Raw genomic sequence first — 14,363 nt, 5'->3', positions numbered from 1 at the left:
AAACCAACAGAAATTGTTGTACCATTTACTACAAAGAACATTTATTTTAAAATTCTAGCCTTGATGAATTAAAGCAAAAAGACAAATTGGGAATGCATTATATATTTATTCATTAATATAATTTGCTATAATGTTATTTGTATGCTTTGGATGATTAACATTAATTGTCTTACACGCTAGATTTCATGCACAACATTTTTTACTGTAAATGTTAATGTGTGTTTTCAAAAGTACAGTAGTTCTAAAATCATTCTAAAATTAAAACGATCCACATTACAACAATTATTATATTATATTATATTATATTATATTATATTATATTATATTATATTATATTATATTATATTATAGTAAGGCCTTATACTGTTATAACAATTATAGAACATATAAGTGGTTTATGAGTGGTTTTATTAGAGGTTTAAATAGTTATGTGGCAATATTATATGCATAATAGGCATACAATTTTACACAATGGTAAAAAACTTAGATTTTTTTTTTAATTACACTTCATAAAAACTTTCTTTGTACATGTCATTAGTGTCTTTGTACTGCCCATTAGTGACGATGTACCCCTTATTAGCATAGGTATCCCTACGCAGTACCTGGCAAAAATGTCAGAGATAAAGAGGCATTATAAATTTTGAGTTTTAAGATGCACAAATGAACGGCGTAGCCTCCATAGACTGCCACTATCTGAGCTGTTTCTATTGACAGTTTTTTTTTTGTTTTTCTAAGAGACTACATTAGTAAAACATGCATGTAGATGTTTTTAACCCCGCATCCTTTAAAAAAAAGGGCTGGTAACACAATCTCATTTAAAATTAAAGCAACAGTCACCAAAACAGCATAGTGTGGATCAAAAAAAGGAGCAGTTTCAAAAATTATTTGTGGAGAATTTTACCCAGAAACTTCACATACACACTCAAGGAACTTCAGAGATTCATTTTACATCTCGTAAAACGGGGCATAATAAATTTGAAGCGATACTAAGCAACTTTCTCTTGCAGCTTCCCCTTTTGGTTGAAAGCACAATTTCCTGTTACCAACAAAGCAAATCACACAGAATTCAGCAGGATTCATCTACTTAAAAGTTATTCTACCACCAATATAATTTGTTACATTATTTTAAGGTTGAAAAACGTACATGCTGCTGCTCTAATGAATGTAGGCATTTAAAGTAGTGCACGTCATAACCGAAGAATGGGCTTATAATAAAAATAAAGTGATGATTTGTTAATGTGGATGCTCATATTGTTACTGTTTTCATTAAACTAAGCTTAATTGTGGATTTGTGTTTGTATTCCTGCAGACAGTGGCAGCAGTTCTCCTCTTCCTAAGTTCGCTTCATCTCCAAAGCCCAACAACAGTTACATGTTCAAACGGGAGCCTCCAGAGGGCTGTGAGAAGATCAAAGTCTTTGAGGAAATGACGTGAGTAGAGTTTTATTTCTGTAGTAAGCCTAAAATAGCACACTGGTGTTCAGCATGTATAATGTGAACAGTATGCAAATGCTGAAATTTCTTTCTTCACCTGCTACAATTTCTGAAATGTTTGGTTTAATTCCAGAATGCAGAATGGGATGCTATATGACACCATTTTCTTTTAATTTTCCATAGCAAATGTAATGAATTATCTAGAATGACTTTCATTTTATCTTTTAAAACAATGTTTAGTGGGTTGCTGGATACAAGACATTGAAAACATGCTAAATTAATTTTTAAATTGTAGTTTTACACTATTCTACAACTACTATTGCAGTATTCACAGACGTTAGTCCATATCATGATTTGATTTTGGATGCTGTAGTTTTGATTTATTCATCAAAGGTCTGTGATATTCGGTGCTATGCTGTACAGTAAATTCTATATTCTTTTAACCATTGCCAGGTCTTGTGATCCATTATGAAAAACATAGGGCTATACAAACCAAACTGACCAAATAAAATCTTCATTTTGATTTTTTGAAATGATTTTAATTAGATTAGTAGTTTTTTTTTTTTTTTTTTTGTAACACTTTACAATAAGGTTGTAATAGTTAATGTTAGTTAAAGAGCCCCTATTTTGCATTATAAAAGCTAATATTTTGGTTTTGGGGGTCCCCATCAACAGGCTGATATGCATGCAAGGATATAAAATACTTTCATTGTATTTTATATGCATTTATTTTAACCCTACGACATGATTTGTTTAGCCATTCATTTGTTCCCAAACCTCTCTTTTGCTTGAAGCCAATCAGCGCTGATTGATTTAATGACCCAGTCTGTTGTAATTGGTCGACTGCGTTCAGCGTGAGACAGAGAGAAATGCCCACCATGGCTATGAAGTAGCACAGAGTATGTGAGAGCTCACTGCAGGAATGCAATAAAGCAATGCAGTTAAACACCAGCATATTACTCTACTCTTAACCCTAACCACAAGTATAAGCAATGACACACATTCAGCATTAATCGACACTGTGGCAAAAGTTTAACTATTTTGAAAATTGACCGCACCACACATTTTTAGGAACAGCTAATGGTGGCCATAGCAAAGATTAGCAGCAGAGGATCGAGAGTTCAGAAACACATTTAATTCAGTAAAGGAAGAAGCATGTGCCACATTTTTAACATGGTTTTGGATGCAATATGTGAATACCCCATAAAGATTTATTTTGACAGATACACTACAAGGACTGATCTATAAAAGATAAGTGATTACAAGCCTTGTGGAGCGATTACAACTTATAACACGCAATTAAACACATATTTTGCAAACTACACAAAACGAGGCAACAGTTTTGATTACACTGACATGTTATGATCCGGAGAAAGAAGAAACTGTCCATATGAACTGTAACAGTTACTGATAAAGTCCCTGTCAATATCTTACATAGTCCCATACATAATAGTCTCTGAAAAATGATTCAAAGTTATTTTACCACCGATATAATTTTAAGTACATTATTTTAAGGTTGAAAAACGTACAGGGTGTTGCTTTAATGATCAGAAAGTAGTGCACTGAAGAATGAGCTTATGATAAAAGGAATGTGATTATCTGTTGATGTGGATGCCTATACTGGTACTGTATTTATTAAACTAAACTTAAATCAGGTTTTATTATTGAAGGTTATTGAAATTTTTGTCATATTGACACACTGCCTCTTTCATCTGTCTGATTTTTGCATTCGAAAAAGTGATTTGAAGTGAAGTTTCACAAACTTAACTAGAGGAGCATGTGATATGATTGAGCACTCATCTGTAATCAGTAATAATCCAATCAGAGTGATCCAAGCTTTTTATAAATGGATGGTTTTCTTCCTACTGCTCTATCTTCGTTTTGGAAGAATCCCGCCTTTCACCCCATCTCCTCCTTTTCCTCCCTTTTTAATGGGGAGCTATCGAGACCTACCTGATCTCGGATCTCCTTATATGCTTATTGACCGGGCAGGAGCCTTGGACATAAGTATCTCCAAGCTCAGGGTTCTTTCCTAGGACAGCATGCCAAACCTGCTATAAACGCTAAGCATATCTAAGTGGGAACTCTTGAAAAGTGTTTTGACAGTTCAGAGCCACCTTACAAGTAAAAAAGCTAAATACAGAATGCCGTCATTTGAGCTACAGATAACTTTATAATAAACACAGTGCAAAACAAAAAGAAAGAATGTGGCGGACAGTTGAGAACGTTCGAGGTTACTAAAGTAACCCTTCGTTCCCCTTCGGGGGAAACTCCACCACTATAAGTGGATTTGATTGTAAAATCCACACATTGGGAGGTTCGGTTCAGAAGCTACTCGTCTGAAAGAGTATTGAACGGGCCAATTAAGAATGAATTGGCAGCGCAAGCCTGCGCAGGTGAGCGGTATAAGCAATCAACTGAGTATATAAGCTCACCTGGCGCCAGCAGACGCTATCCTTTTTAAGCTGAAGAGACTTTTAACAGCTAAGGGACAGTCATTATGGCGACGGAGTATAGTGCTTCCGTTCCCCTCCTCGGGGAACGAAGGGTTACTTTAGTAACCTCGAACGTTCCCCTTCGGGGGGAACTCCAGCGCTATAAGTGGATTTGATTGTAAAATCCACGCATTGAGAGCCCATTGAAAGCGCCATAATGACTGCACCTTACCAACACCCACCATGAGAGAGCGGTCAGGCAAGCGTGACGCACCCAGATCACGAGAGGCGTGGTCCTCCAACGTGCCCTTGTCCCTAACTTATCCTACTTCAAAAGAAGTTTTACGGAATAGGTATCTTTTTTGGGAGTCGCTAGCGTCTAGATAATTCTAGGAATACACGACAGTACGTTGGGAAGCGTGCCATCCCAGTAGGGAGGACGCTGCGGAGACCATCCGCACCCAATAGGGGGAAACAAATGGAATTACATATGGACTAACCCTGAGAAGGGGGAGTGCGCATAAGAAGGTGGTTAGCAGATAGGGAAAGCACGGGTCCGCCCAGGGGGGGAACCTAACCGTGGCGAAAAAGCATATGGGGATCACCAGTGGGGATCGGCCATAGCAGGCACCTATACCCAAAACGCGGGCTGACCAGCGGGCAGACCTACAACTTTACTGACAGACAGGAGGGTGCACATCTCTCCGTGTTAGGGAAAAAAAGGCACCGCAAGCGTGTACAACACCTACCGAGTTGTTTCCTCAATCACCAAAGGTATCTAACACCCTTGAGGAAACCGGCTCCACTCGCAGATTATAAAATCTTGCAAATGTGTTGGGTGTCGCCCAGCCCGCAGCTCTACAAATGTCTGTTAAAGAAGCGCCACGCGCACACGCCCAAGAGGATGCAACGCTCCGAGTGGAGTGCGCATGCACTAATGGGGGGCGCGGCTGGCCTCTGCTCAAATAAGCACATGAAATGGCCTCCACAATCCAGTGGGATAAACGTTGTTTAGACACGGCACTTCCCTGCTGCCGTCCACCATAACAGACAAAGAGCTGCTCAGAAGATCTAAAGTTTTGAGTACGGTCCACATAAATGCGCAGAGCGCGAACTGGACAAAGTAAGGACAGGGCTGGGTCTGCCTCCTCCGGGGAGCAGCGCTTGCAGGGTTACTACCTGATCTCTAAAAGGAGTGGTAGGAACTTTGGGCACATAACCCGGGCGGGGTCTCAGAATAACGTGAGAAAATCCCGGCCCGAATTCCAGGCACGAGTCACTGACCGAAAATGCCTCCAGGTCCCCAACCCTCTTAACGGAGGCCAATGCGACCAGCAGAGCTGTCTTCAGGGACAGAAATCTTAAAGATACTGTTTCGAGTGGCTCGAAGGGATCAAATCACAGGCTCGTGAGAACGAGGGCGAGATCCCAAGAGGGCGTGAGAGGGGGGCGAGTTGGATTAATTCGCCTAGCGCCTCTGAGGAACCGGATGATGAGGTTATGCTTTCCCACGGTGCCGCCAGCCACCGCGTCATGGTGAGCGGAGATGGCAGCAACGTAAACCTAGAGAGTGAAGGGCGACAGCCTGCTGTCCAGCTTCTCTTGAAGGAAAGAGAGACACTGATCTGGCAAGATCGGGGGTCTTCTCTGCGAGAGACACACCACTCAGTGAATAGACTCCACTTCAGGGCGTAGGCGCGCCTCGTGGAGGGGGCTCTAGCCTGAGTGATGGTATCAACCACCGCGGGCGGCAGGTTACCTAAGTCTTCCTCGCGTCTATGGACCACACGTGGAGGCTCCAGAGATCGGGACGAGGGTGCCAGACGGTGCCTTGTCCCTGAGAAAGTAGGTCCTTTCTCAAAGGGATCTGCCAAGGGAGGGCCGTCGCGAGGAGGGAGAGCTCTGATATCCAGGTTCGGTTGGGCCAGAGGGGCGCAACTAACAAAACCTGCTCCTCGTCCTCCCTGACCTTGCACATTAAGTGCGCGATCAGGCTCACTGGGGCAAACGCATACTTGCGTACGCCCCGAGGCCAGCTGTGGGCCAGTGCATCCGTGCCGAGAGAGCCATCGGTCAGGGAATAAAACAACTGGCAATGAGCGTTCTCGGGGGAAGCAAACAGATCGATCTGGGCCTCCCCGAATCGTGCCCATATCAGCTGGACAGACTCGGGGTGGAGTCTCCATTCTCCAGAGTGAATCTGCTGCCGTGAGAGCACATCGGCTGCACGGTTGAGCATACCTGGGATGTGAATGGCGCGCAGCGACTTCAGCCGCGGGTGACTCCAGAGGAGCAGACGGCGGGCAAGCTGAGACATGCGGCGAGAGCGCATACCCCCCCATGCGGTTGATATACGCCGCCACCGCCGTACTGTCCGTCCTGACCAGCATGTGTTGCTGCCCCAGCGCCGGAAAAAAAACGGCGGAGAGCAAGGAACACTGCCAACAGCTCTAGGCGATTGATGTGCCAATGCAGCTGGGCACTTACCCACAGGCCCGCAGCTGCATGCCCGTGACACACGGCTCCCCAGCCTGTGCTGGAAGCATCTGTCGAAACAACAACATGACTGGACGCCTGTCCCAGAGGCACACCGGCCTGCAGGAACGAGGGGTCGTTCCAGGGGCTGAGGATGCGGCGACACAGCGCAGTAACAGAGACTCTGTGTGTGCCCGCATGCCATGCGCGTCTCGGAACTCGATCTTGAAGCCAGTGCTGAAGTGGTCTCATATGGAGCAATCCGAGCGGCGTGACGGCCGCAGCGGAAGCCATATGCCCCAGGAGCCTCTGAAAATATTTCAGTGGGACCACTAACTTGCTGTCGAGCTCTCTCAGACAGTTCAGCAGCAGGCGAGCGCGCTCTCCGGAGAGGCGCGCTACCATGGTGACCGAGTTTAGCTCCATCCCGAGAAAAGAGATCCTCTGCACCGGGGCGAGTTTGCTCTTTTCCCAGTTGACCTGCAACCCCAATAGGCAGAGATGCCGGAGCACCTCGTCTCTGTGCGCAGTCAATTGCTCCCGAGAGTGGGCTAAAATCAGCCAGTCGTCGAGATAATTGAGTACGCGGATGCCCGCAAGCCGCAGAGGCGCTAGGGCACCCTCCGTGAGTTTGGTGAAGACCGGCGGAGACAGAGAGAGCCCGAAGGGGAGGACCTTGTACTGCCATGCTCGACCTTCGAACACAAACCGCAGAAACTGACGGTGGCGTGGAAGATTGGAGACATGAAAATACGCGTCCTTCAGGTCTATGGCTGCAAACCAATCCTGAGGACGAACGCATCGGAGGATGCGCCTCTGCGTAAGCATTCTGAACGACAGCTTGTGAAGGCAGCGATTCAAAATGCGCAGATCTAGGATTGGCCATGACCCACCGCTCTTTTTGGGTACGATGAAGTACGGGCTGTAAAACCCGCTCTCCATCTCGGCTGGATTGCACCCTTCGCCAGGAGGGCAGCAATCTCCTCTCGCAAGACAGGGGCGGACAGGGGATTGACCCTGGTGAAATACACGCCCGTAAACCTGGGAGGCCGTTTGGAGAACTGTAGTTCGTAGCCGAGTCTGATCGTGCATATGAGCCACCGCGAGGGGCTGGCCCGCGCTAACCAGGCAGGCAGAGCCCTCGCTAATGACGTCATCGCAGCAATCGTTGACGTACCCGCGGAGGGGCAGCGAGGATCAGGTGTGCTGATCTGGGGAGCGCGAGGGTCCCACAGAAGAGCTGGAGGAGAGCGTTTCGCTCTGGCTCCGCACCCTGACTCCTGAGAGGGGGCTTGGGGGCTGGGAGAAGGGAGACCGTCCCCCCAGCACCCGAGAGCCGCTGGCAGAGCATGCAAGCCCTGCGAGCTGAGAGGCAGCGCGTCCCAGACTGGCGGGGCTTGAGCTGTCACATCCGGGGAAGGGAGAAAATGCTCTTTGATCGAAACTTTGGTGGCACTGAAAAGTACCGTTGGATTTTGGGCCCCGTCCTCCAGCGGGGAAAGAGCAAGTCTCCTCTTTTCCGGATGGCCTGTCTCAGGGACGCTTCGCGGTCCGTTTACCGGACTTAGCGGCGCCCTGGGCAGGAGGGGCTACCGGCTTTCGGCGTGCTCAACGCGCTCGCTTCGCCGGAGGCGGGGGCGGGGCATCGGCCGTTGGCGGGCGCCCTCGGCGAGGAACAGCGGAGGTGGCTCGGCCGGGGATGGAGCGGGCTTACGGCCCCGCCGATAGATGACTTTGCCCATCGCATCCGACTGCTCGCTCACCGCCTTGAACTCCTGGGTGAATTCACCGACGGTGTCGCCGAACAGGCCAGCCTGGGATATGGGCGCGTCAAGAAAGCGAACTTTGTCGACATCGCGCATATCTGCCAGGTTTAGCCAGAGGTGGCGTTCCTGGACCACAAGTGTGGACATCGTCCTCCCCAGTGCGCAGGCGGCGGACTTAGTGGTCCGGAGAGCATAGTCGGTACGCAGCTCGTGTAACAAGCCTGGGTTAGACCCACCCTCGTGCAGCTCAGCCAGCGCCTGCGCTTGGTAGCGCTGGTAGGTGGCCATCGCATGCAAGGCGGAAGCTGCCTGGCCCGCAGCCTTGTAAGCTCTAGCTCCGAGGGAGGCAGAAAACTTACTGGCTTTGGACGGGAGACGGGGCGGACCACGCAAAGCAGGGGCTCCACGCGGACAAAGATTGACCGCAATGGCGCGCTCCACCTGCGGGATCGCCTCATACCCCCTGGCAGCTCCACCATCCAGGGTGGTGAGGGCGGAGGCGGACGCAGCGCGGGCAGAGAAAGGTGCCCTCCAGGACTGCGTGAGCCTACTGTGCACTTCCGGGAAGAAGGGGACGAGAGGCTTCGAAGGCTTCGCCTTCTGATCCTCTACGTAACACCCATCTAGTCAGTCCGGCCGCGGGGCTGGGGGATAAACCATCTCCAACCCGACGGCCGAAGCAGCCCGAGAAAGCACGGCCAACATGTCCGCTTCAGGATCCGTTTTGACGGCGCTCGCTTGCCCAGAGGGGGCGAGCGGGTCCGGATCATCGTCGGACAATGAAAGCCCGTCCTCCGATGCCGCGGAGGACATCTGATCTCCGGTGTCAGCGAGCGTGAGAGCTACCATCTGATTAGACAGATCACTCTCAGTACCCGAAGCTTGGATGGAGCGCTTGGAGGAGCGAGAGGTCCGCGAGCCCGTGGGCGGCGGATTGTCTCTCGCTGAAGCCCTCAGATCTGCCCGAGCGCCCGCTGCAGAGCAGGAGGCAACTGGGGTGGCTCGCTCTCTTACGAAAGCTAACCGCGATCTCAACTGCGCAACGGTCATGGCATCGCAGTGACGACATGAACCGCCCCCGAGCACCACATTAACATGCTGGACCCCCAAACATGTAATGCAGTGATCGTGTCCATCATCCGGAGCCAGGAAACCCCCGCAACCAGAAACGCACAGTCGAAGCGCCATCCTGAAAAGGACGTGCTGCACGACTGTGTTGCTCTTTTAGGACCGGACCCAAAGGGACGCCAGGCAAGGGAGATACCCAGCTCGACCGTCTGCCGCTGCGTGGACTCGCTCTGGACCGGGATGAAATCGTTCTCTCGAAATGGCTGTAGATCAGCAGGAGGAACCCTCATAAGCTCGATCAGAAAAGGCTCTGAAGCGAAAAGGATAGCGTCTGCTGGCGCCAGGTGAGCTTATATACTCAGTTGATTGCTTATGCCGCTCACCTGCGCAGGCTTGCGCTGCCAATTCATTCTTAATTGGCCCGTTCAATACTCTTTCAGACGAGTAGCTTCTGAACCGAACCTCCCAATGCGTGGATTTTACAATCAAATCCACTTATAGTGCTGGAGTTCCCCCCGAAGGGGAACTTATGACTGAATTTAGTGACTTGCGCAGCTCTGCCCTGCTGCTGCTTAGAGTGTTTTCATACATTTGACATACTGCCTAGATACTGCCTAGACATTATAATAGAATGCATGGTCCACTTTCATTCCATTGCTTCTACACATCAAGGTGGCTGCCATCTATTATAATGTCTATAGGTACTGCCAGTCTCTGTTCAGGATTTGTTGATGTACAGTATGTGAATGTGTGAAGTATCACAAGCAATTAATTAAAATTCCACTGATCTCCTGACATAAACTTTGCATTTTGGGATAATCATAGTGCAGCTGTTTGATATTGAAATGAACTCTCCTTCTATATGCACAGTACATATTACACAATATGCAGCCTTTCCTTTTTCTTCTTTGGAGAAGAGAGAAGAACAAAAAAATCACTGCTTAAACTCACTCCAAAATGTTTAGCATTTTTCGTAATAGATTAATTAATATACTTTCCACTCTGTGTGCAAGGTTTGTTTATGTGACACATTTTTGCATATGACTGTAAAAAAACGCATACAAAAATTTTATACTTCAGTGTACAAAGACCTTTGCACTCATACTCTAGCACTACATTCTCTGAGCACAAACAAGTGACTTTGCATAACTTTGCAGAGAGTACACACATGCTTTACTCAAGTAGAAAGACAGATACTCATGTTTAAAACTACTCTGGTAAAAGTTGAAGTACTGACTACACTTTTGTACTTAAGTAAAGGTAAGGATGTACTGCCTGAAATATGTACAGTACTTAAGTAAAAAGTATTCATTACTAAAACCTGTTTTTGTTTCATTGGGGTAACTACACACACAACACGTATACATCTATACAAAATAACTTACATTTTTATATATATATATATATATATATATATATATATATATATATATATATATATATATATATATATATATAAAAGTATATATATATATATATATATATATATATATATATATATATATATATATATATATATATATATATATATAATTTTTTTTTTTTTTTTTTGTAAAAATGTTGTTTCCGATTTTTTTTTTTTTTTTTTTTTTTTTTTTTTTTTTTTTTTTTTTGCAGCACAACAGCCAAGCAACATCACTAAAATATTGTGCAACAACACTGCTCAAAAAGTTGCTCTGTTTCATCCCCTGGACAAAAAACTAAACTTTACAGCTGTTAAAAACAACAACTGCCATACTCATTCATATATTCTAAAATGTAATTCTTCTGCCTATATACAGTACTGTTTTTAAAACTAATAAATGTCTTCAATTTATATATATTTACATTTGATAAAATAAAAACTGAATGTATTTGACTATAAATGTCTGTTTGCTAAAACTAAAGCTGCTTAATTTTCTTTAAACAGCACATAACATGTTTATATTTTATTTAACAAATAATTATTTAACAGTTATTAATGCTGTTAATAAATGTTTGCATCATCTTTTTTCATATGAGTTCCACATTAGTCGTTCCCATGGTAAGCTAAACAAGCCTACGGTGCTCGATCAGAGGTTGAAAAAGCCGAGCATTGCAGCACACAGGCGCGCAATGACAAGATTGACTGAATCAAAAAGGCATTCAAATCTCGCAATGACAAGAAATAATATAGATTGCGCCACACAATACATTAAAACTAAAGTAACTAGACCAGTATAAAAATGTAAAGAGTAAAAAGTATAGATATTTATAAAAATAAAAATTGAGTTTAAGTGAAAAGTCAAAAATAAATAGTGAAACCAGAAAAATCTACTTAAGTACAGTAATGAAGTATTTGTACTTTGTTACTTTCAATCTCTGATAACTAGCATTTCTTGCATAGTTTGCCTCTTCTTGTTCGCTGAATTGCTGAATGCCTTTTCAATTGTAAGTCGCTTTGGACAAAAGCGTCTGCTAAATGACTAAATGTAAATGAAAAGCCACAATAGTTAATAGACACACCATCACTGCTGATTGGCTGCATGTGAGTTTTGCCTTTTTTTTCGACACTGTAGGCGAATATTTAATTATTTCTTAATGCACCTTTAATGCTGAGACTATAGTATGTGCATCATTTTTCCACTTGGAACATTAGCTTAAATCAGTTTCCTCTTATTCTCAGGTCCAGACAGTCAACCACCGTCCCACTTTTCTCCTGCCCTGACAAAAACAAAGTCAACTTCATCCCCACCGGCTCTGCATTCTGCCCCGTCAAGCTCCCGGGATCCATGCTCCAACACTCCAGTTCCCAGCAGGAGGACGAGGAAAGAGAGCCCACACAGGCCGGCCCTAGCGCCCTGCACCACCATATGCCCACTCAGGTCTCCACCAGCACGAGCACAGATGACCCGCCGGAGTCACCATCCCAACAGCAGGAGGCGCCATCAGAATCCGGCTCACAGCCGCAGAACTTTGAAGTCAGCTAAACACGCGCACAGAGCCGGTCTCCGTCGCGTCCCGCCACTCTGTTTCCTCTCCAAACCCCCTCTTCTCTCTCTTTCTCTCTCTCTCTCTCTCTCTCTCTCTTTACTATCTGCATGGCATAGCAACTGTGGCCCGAATGAGAATCGAAAATGTAAATGCAGATGAAGGGTTTGAGTATGTGGCAACGCCGCACTTTCGTATCTGGACTGGAATGGCATTTAGCAGGACGGAAGGAAGCATTTTGGGAAAAGGACCTTAGAATATGCAAATCAAAAAAAAAAAATCCTAATGGCATCACTGTTATCTTGATAAATGAGTGAGAGTCTCATACGGAAATCTTATTTATTAAATTTGCCTATTGATTAGTTCAGTCACATTCCAGATATTCCCGTTACGCTTTCGTTTTTTTTTTTTTTTAGTGTCCTATATCCAGTTATGGATGCGTTTGCAGGGACTTTTCCATCCAGAATTTGATTCCGCATTGATTCCGAGCATTCGCACAGCTGTTTTCAACGCAGCTTTGCTTTAGTGTGTGCTTAAAATTTAAGCAAAGTGGCTTTTGTATGAGCACTATAATCAGACAGCGCAGAGCAAGGCGTCGCCTTCGAATCCACCCGCCGATTTCTGAGGAGAAAGACGACTGAAGCTTTCAGGAAGGTCTTAATAGCGTCAGGGCATGCATTTGATCGTATGTTTAACATTAAATTATGTGTCGTGTTCTCTTTCAACATCCACAGTATGAATAAGCTCTCTCTCTATCAATATATCTATATACGAGAAAATCTATATATAAAGAAAAAAAGCTTGTTTGAATTTTAAACCGTGTATTGCTGTGTTATGTACATTATGGGGAATGCGATGAACTCCACGGGTTGTCGACTATCCAGGTGTTCTACCTTTTGGGGATATCACAGAATGAGAAAAACCAGCCTGATCTCATGAAGAAACGTAGCTATTTTACGTATTGTCAGAAAAGTGGCTAATTCATTCAAATTCATACCATTTGGTTTGAACTAAAATGGGAGAATATTTAAAAGCATGTGTGCCCCTAAAGCCAGCCATCATCAGGGGGTGAGCAAATAGTAGTGAAATGTACGAATGAGATTCTTACGGATTAACCATTAAAATAAAAATTCATGAATTGTTGTGCAAGTGTGTTGGAAAAACCAACAAGATATCATAGGAAAATGTGATCAATTTACATTTTGGCGATTAGTGGGTAATTTGCATGAATTTGTATCATTATCTCATTAGAGGCGGGCATTTATGTTGTATTCTAAAAATGTTACAGAAAACCCCACCTCCTAACCCCGCCCCCAAACATAGCCATCACATGGTCAGCAGATTTGAGCTGCGGTCACACTGGACTTTTCTCCCCATAGACTTCCATTCATACATTGCAAAGGTAAAACTTGGTGAACTCTGACTTGCGAAATCGCATCACTTGACTGCGTAAGACCAATTGAGAATCAAAACATGACCTCTCTGGACAGAAATTTAAAATATAGACCAATCTCTTGCTTTTTTAAATGTCTAATTATATAGTTTAATCCCGCCCCTTTTCACAACGCCGTACTACCGAATTTCACAAACTCAAACTCTATTCAGAGTTCTGTTGAAAACATAAACAAAAACTAGCCTCACTGATATAACATAATACAAAACATTATTATTAAACAGTCAGAAATAAATTCAGAACAAGATAATCATAAAATCAAATTGGAAATACCACAAGTACACACATATGAACAGAGATACAAGTTAAGCTATATTTACTTACTTGGTTATTGCTTCTTGGTTTAAAATATTGTGCAGCTTTCATGACGATAGTAAATCAGATTATGCTTAATAGAAGCATTTTTGCCCGGTCGCAATCACCATAATTATGAGATTTTAGTTTGTAAGAAGTGTTTATTATTTTCTGAGAACTATTTAAAGTTCAACCAAATATAAAAATCGTGTTATTAATTGCTCACCTTCATGTAGGGGTGCGACAAGATCTCGAACTATGAGATCTCGCGAGACAAGATGGCGACGAGATTTCTGGTCAAGGTGAAAAGTTGTCTCGTGAGTTGTGATGTTATGATGGAGCGAGATTTAAACAGCTCTGTCCTATCAGTCCATACTCGCATCCAGTAGCTCAGAGTTTGTCCATCAGTAGAGTTTATAGAAAAACATTCTGCAGTATTTGCATGACATTTACTGCATAGAATTCATTCAAATAGAAGTAAAATAACATT

General features: G+C 44.4%; 1 protein-coding gene across 2 annotated transcripts in view; it reads left to right on the top strand.

Moving 5' to 3' along the window:
- The window catches only part of glcci1a (glucocorticoid induced 1a), a 75,154-nt gene extending 62,211 nt beyond the window's left edge, over positions 1–12,943 (top strand). For both annotated transcript variants that reach the window (XM_073930618.1, NM_001079950.1), the window contains 2 exon segments: positions 1,310–1,430; positions 11,822–12,943. In XM_073930618.1, the coding sequence (XP_073786719.1) occupies positions 1,310–1,430; positions 11,822–12,125 (425 nt within the window). In that variant the 3' untranslated portion in view covers positions 12,126–12,943.
- Positions 12,944–14,363: the final 1,420 nt, after the last annotated feature.

This window comes from Danio rerio, chromosome 19 (assembly GCF_049306965.1).
Source record: "Danio rerio strain Tuebingen ecotype United States chromosome 19, GRCz12tu, whole genome shotgun sequence".
Lineage (NCBI taxonomy): Eukaryota > Metazoa > Chordata > Actinopteri > Cypriniformes > Danionidae > Danio > Danio rerio.
The sequence above is the reverse complement of the archived record's forward strand: the minus strand, read 5'-3'. Positions and strand labels throughout refer to the sequence as shown.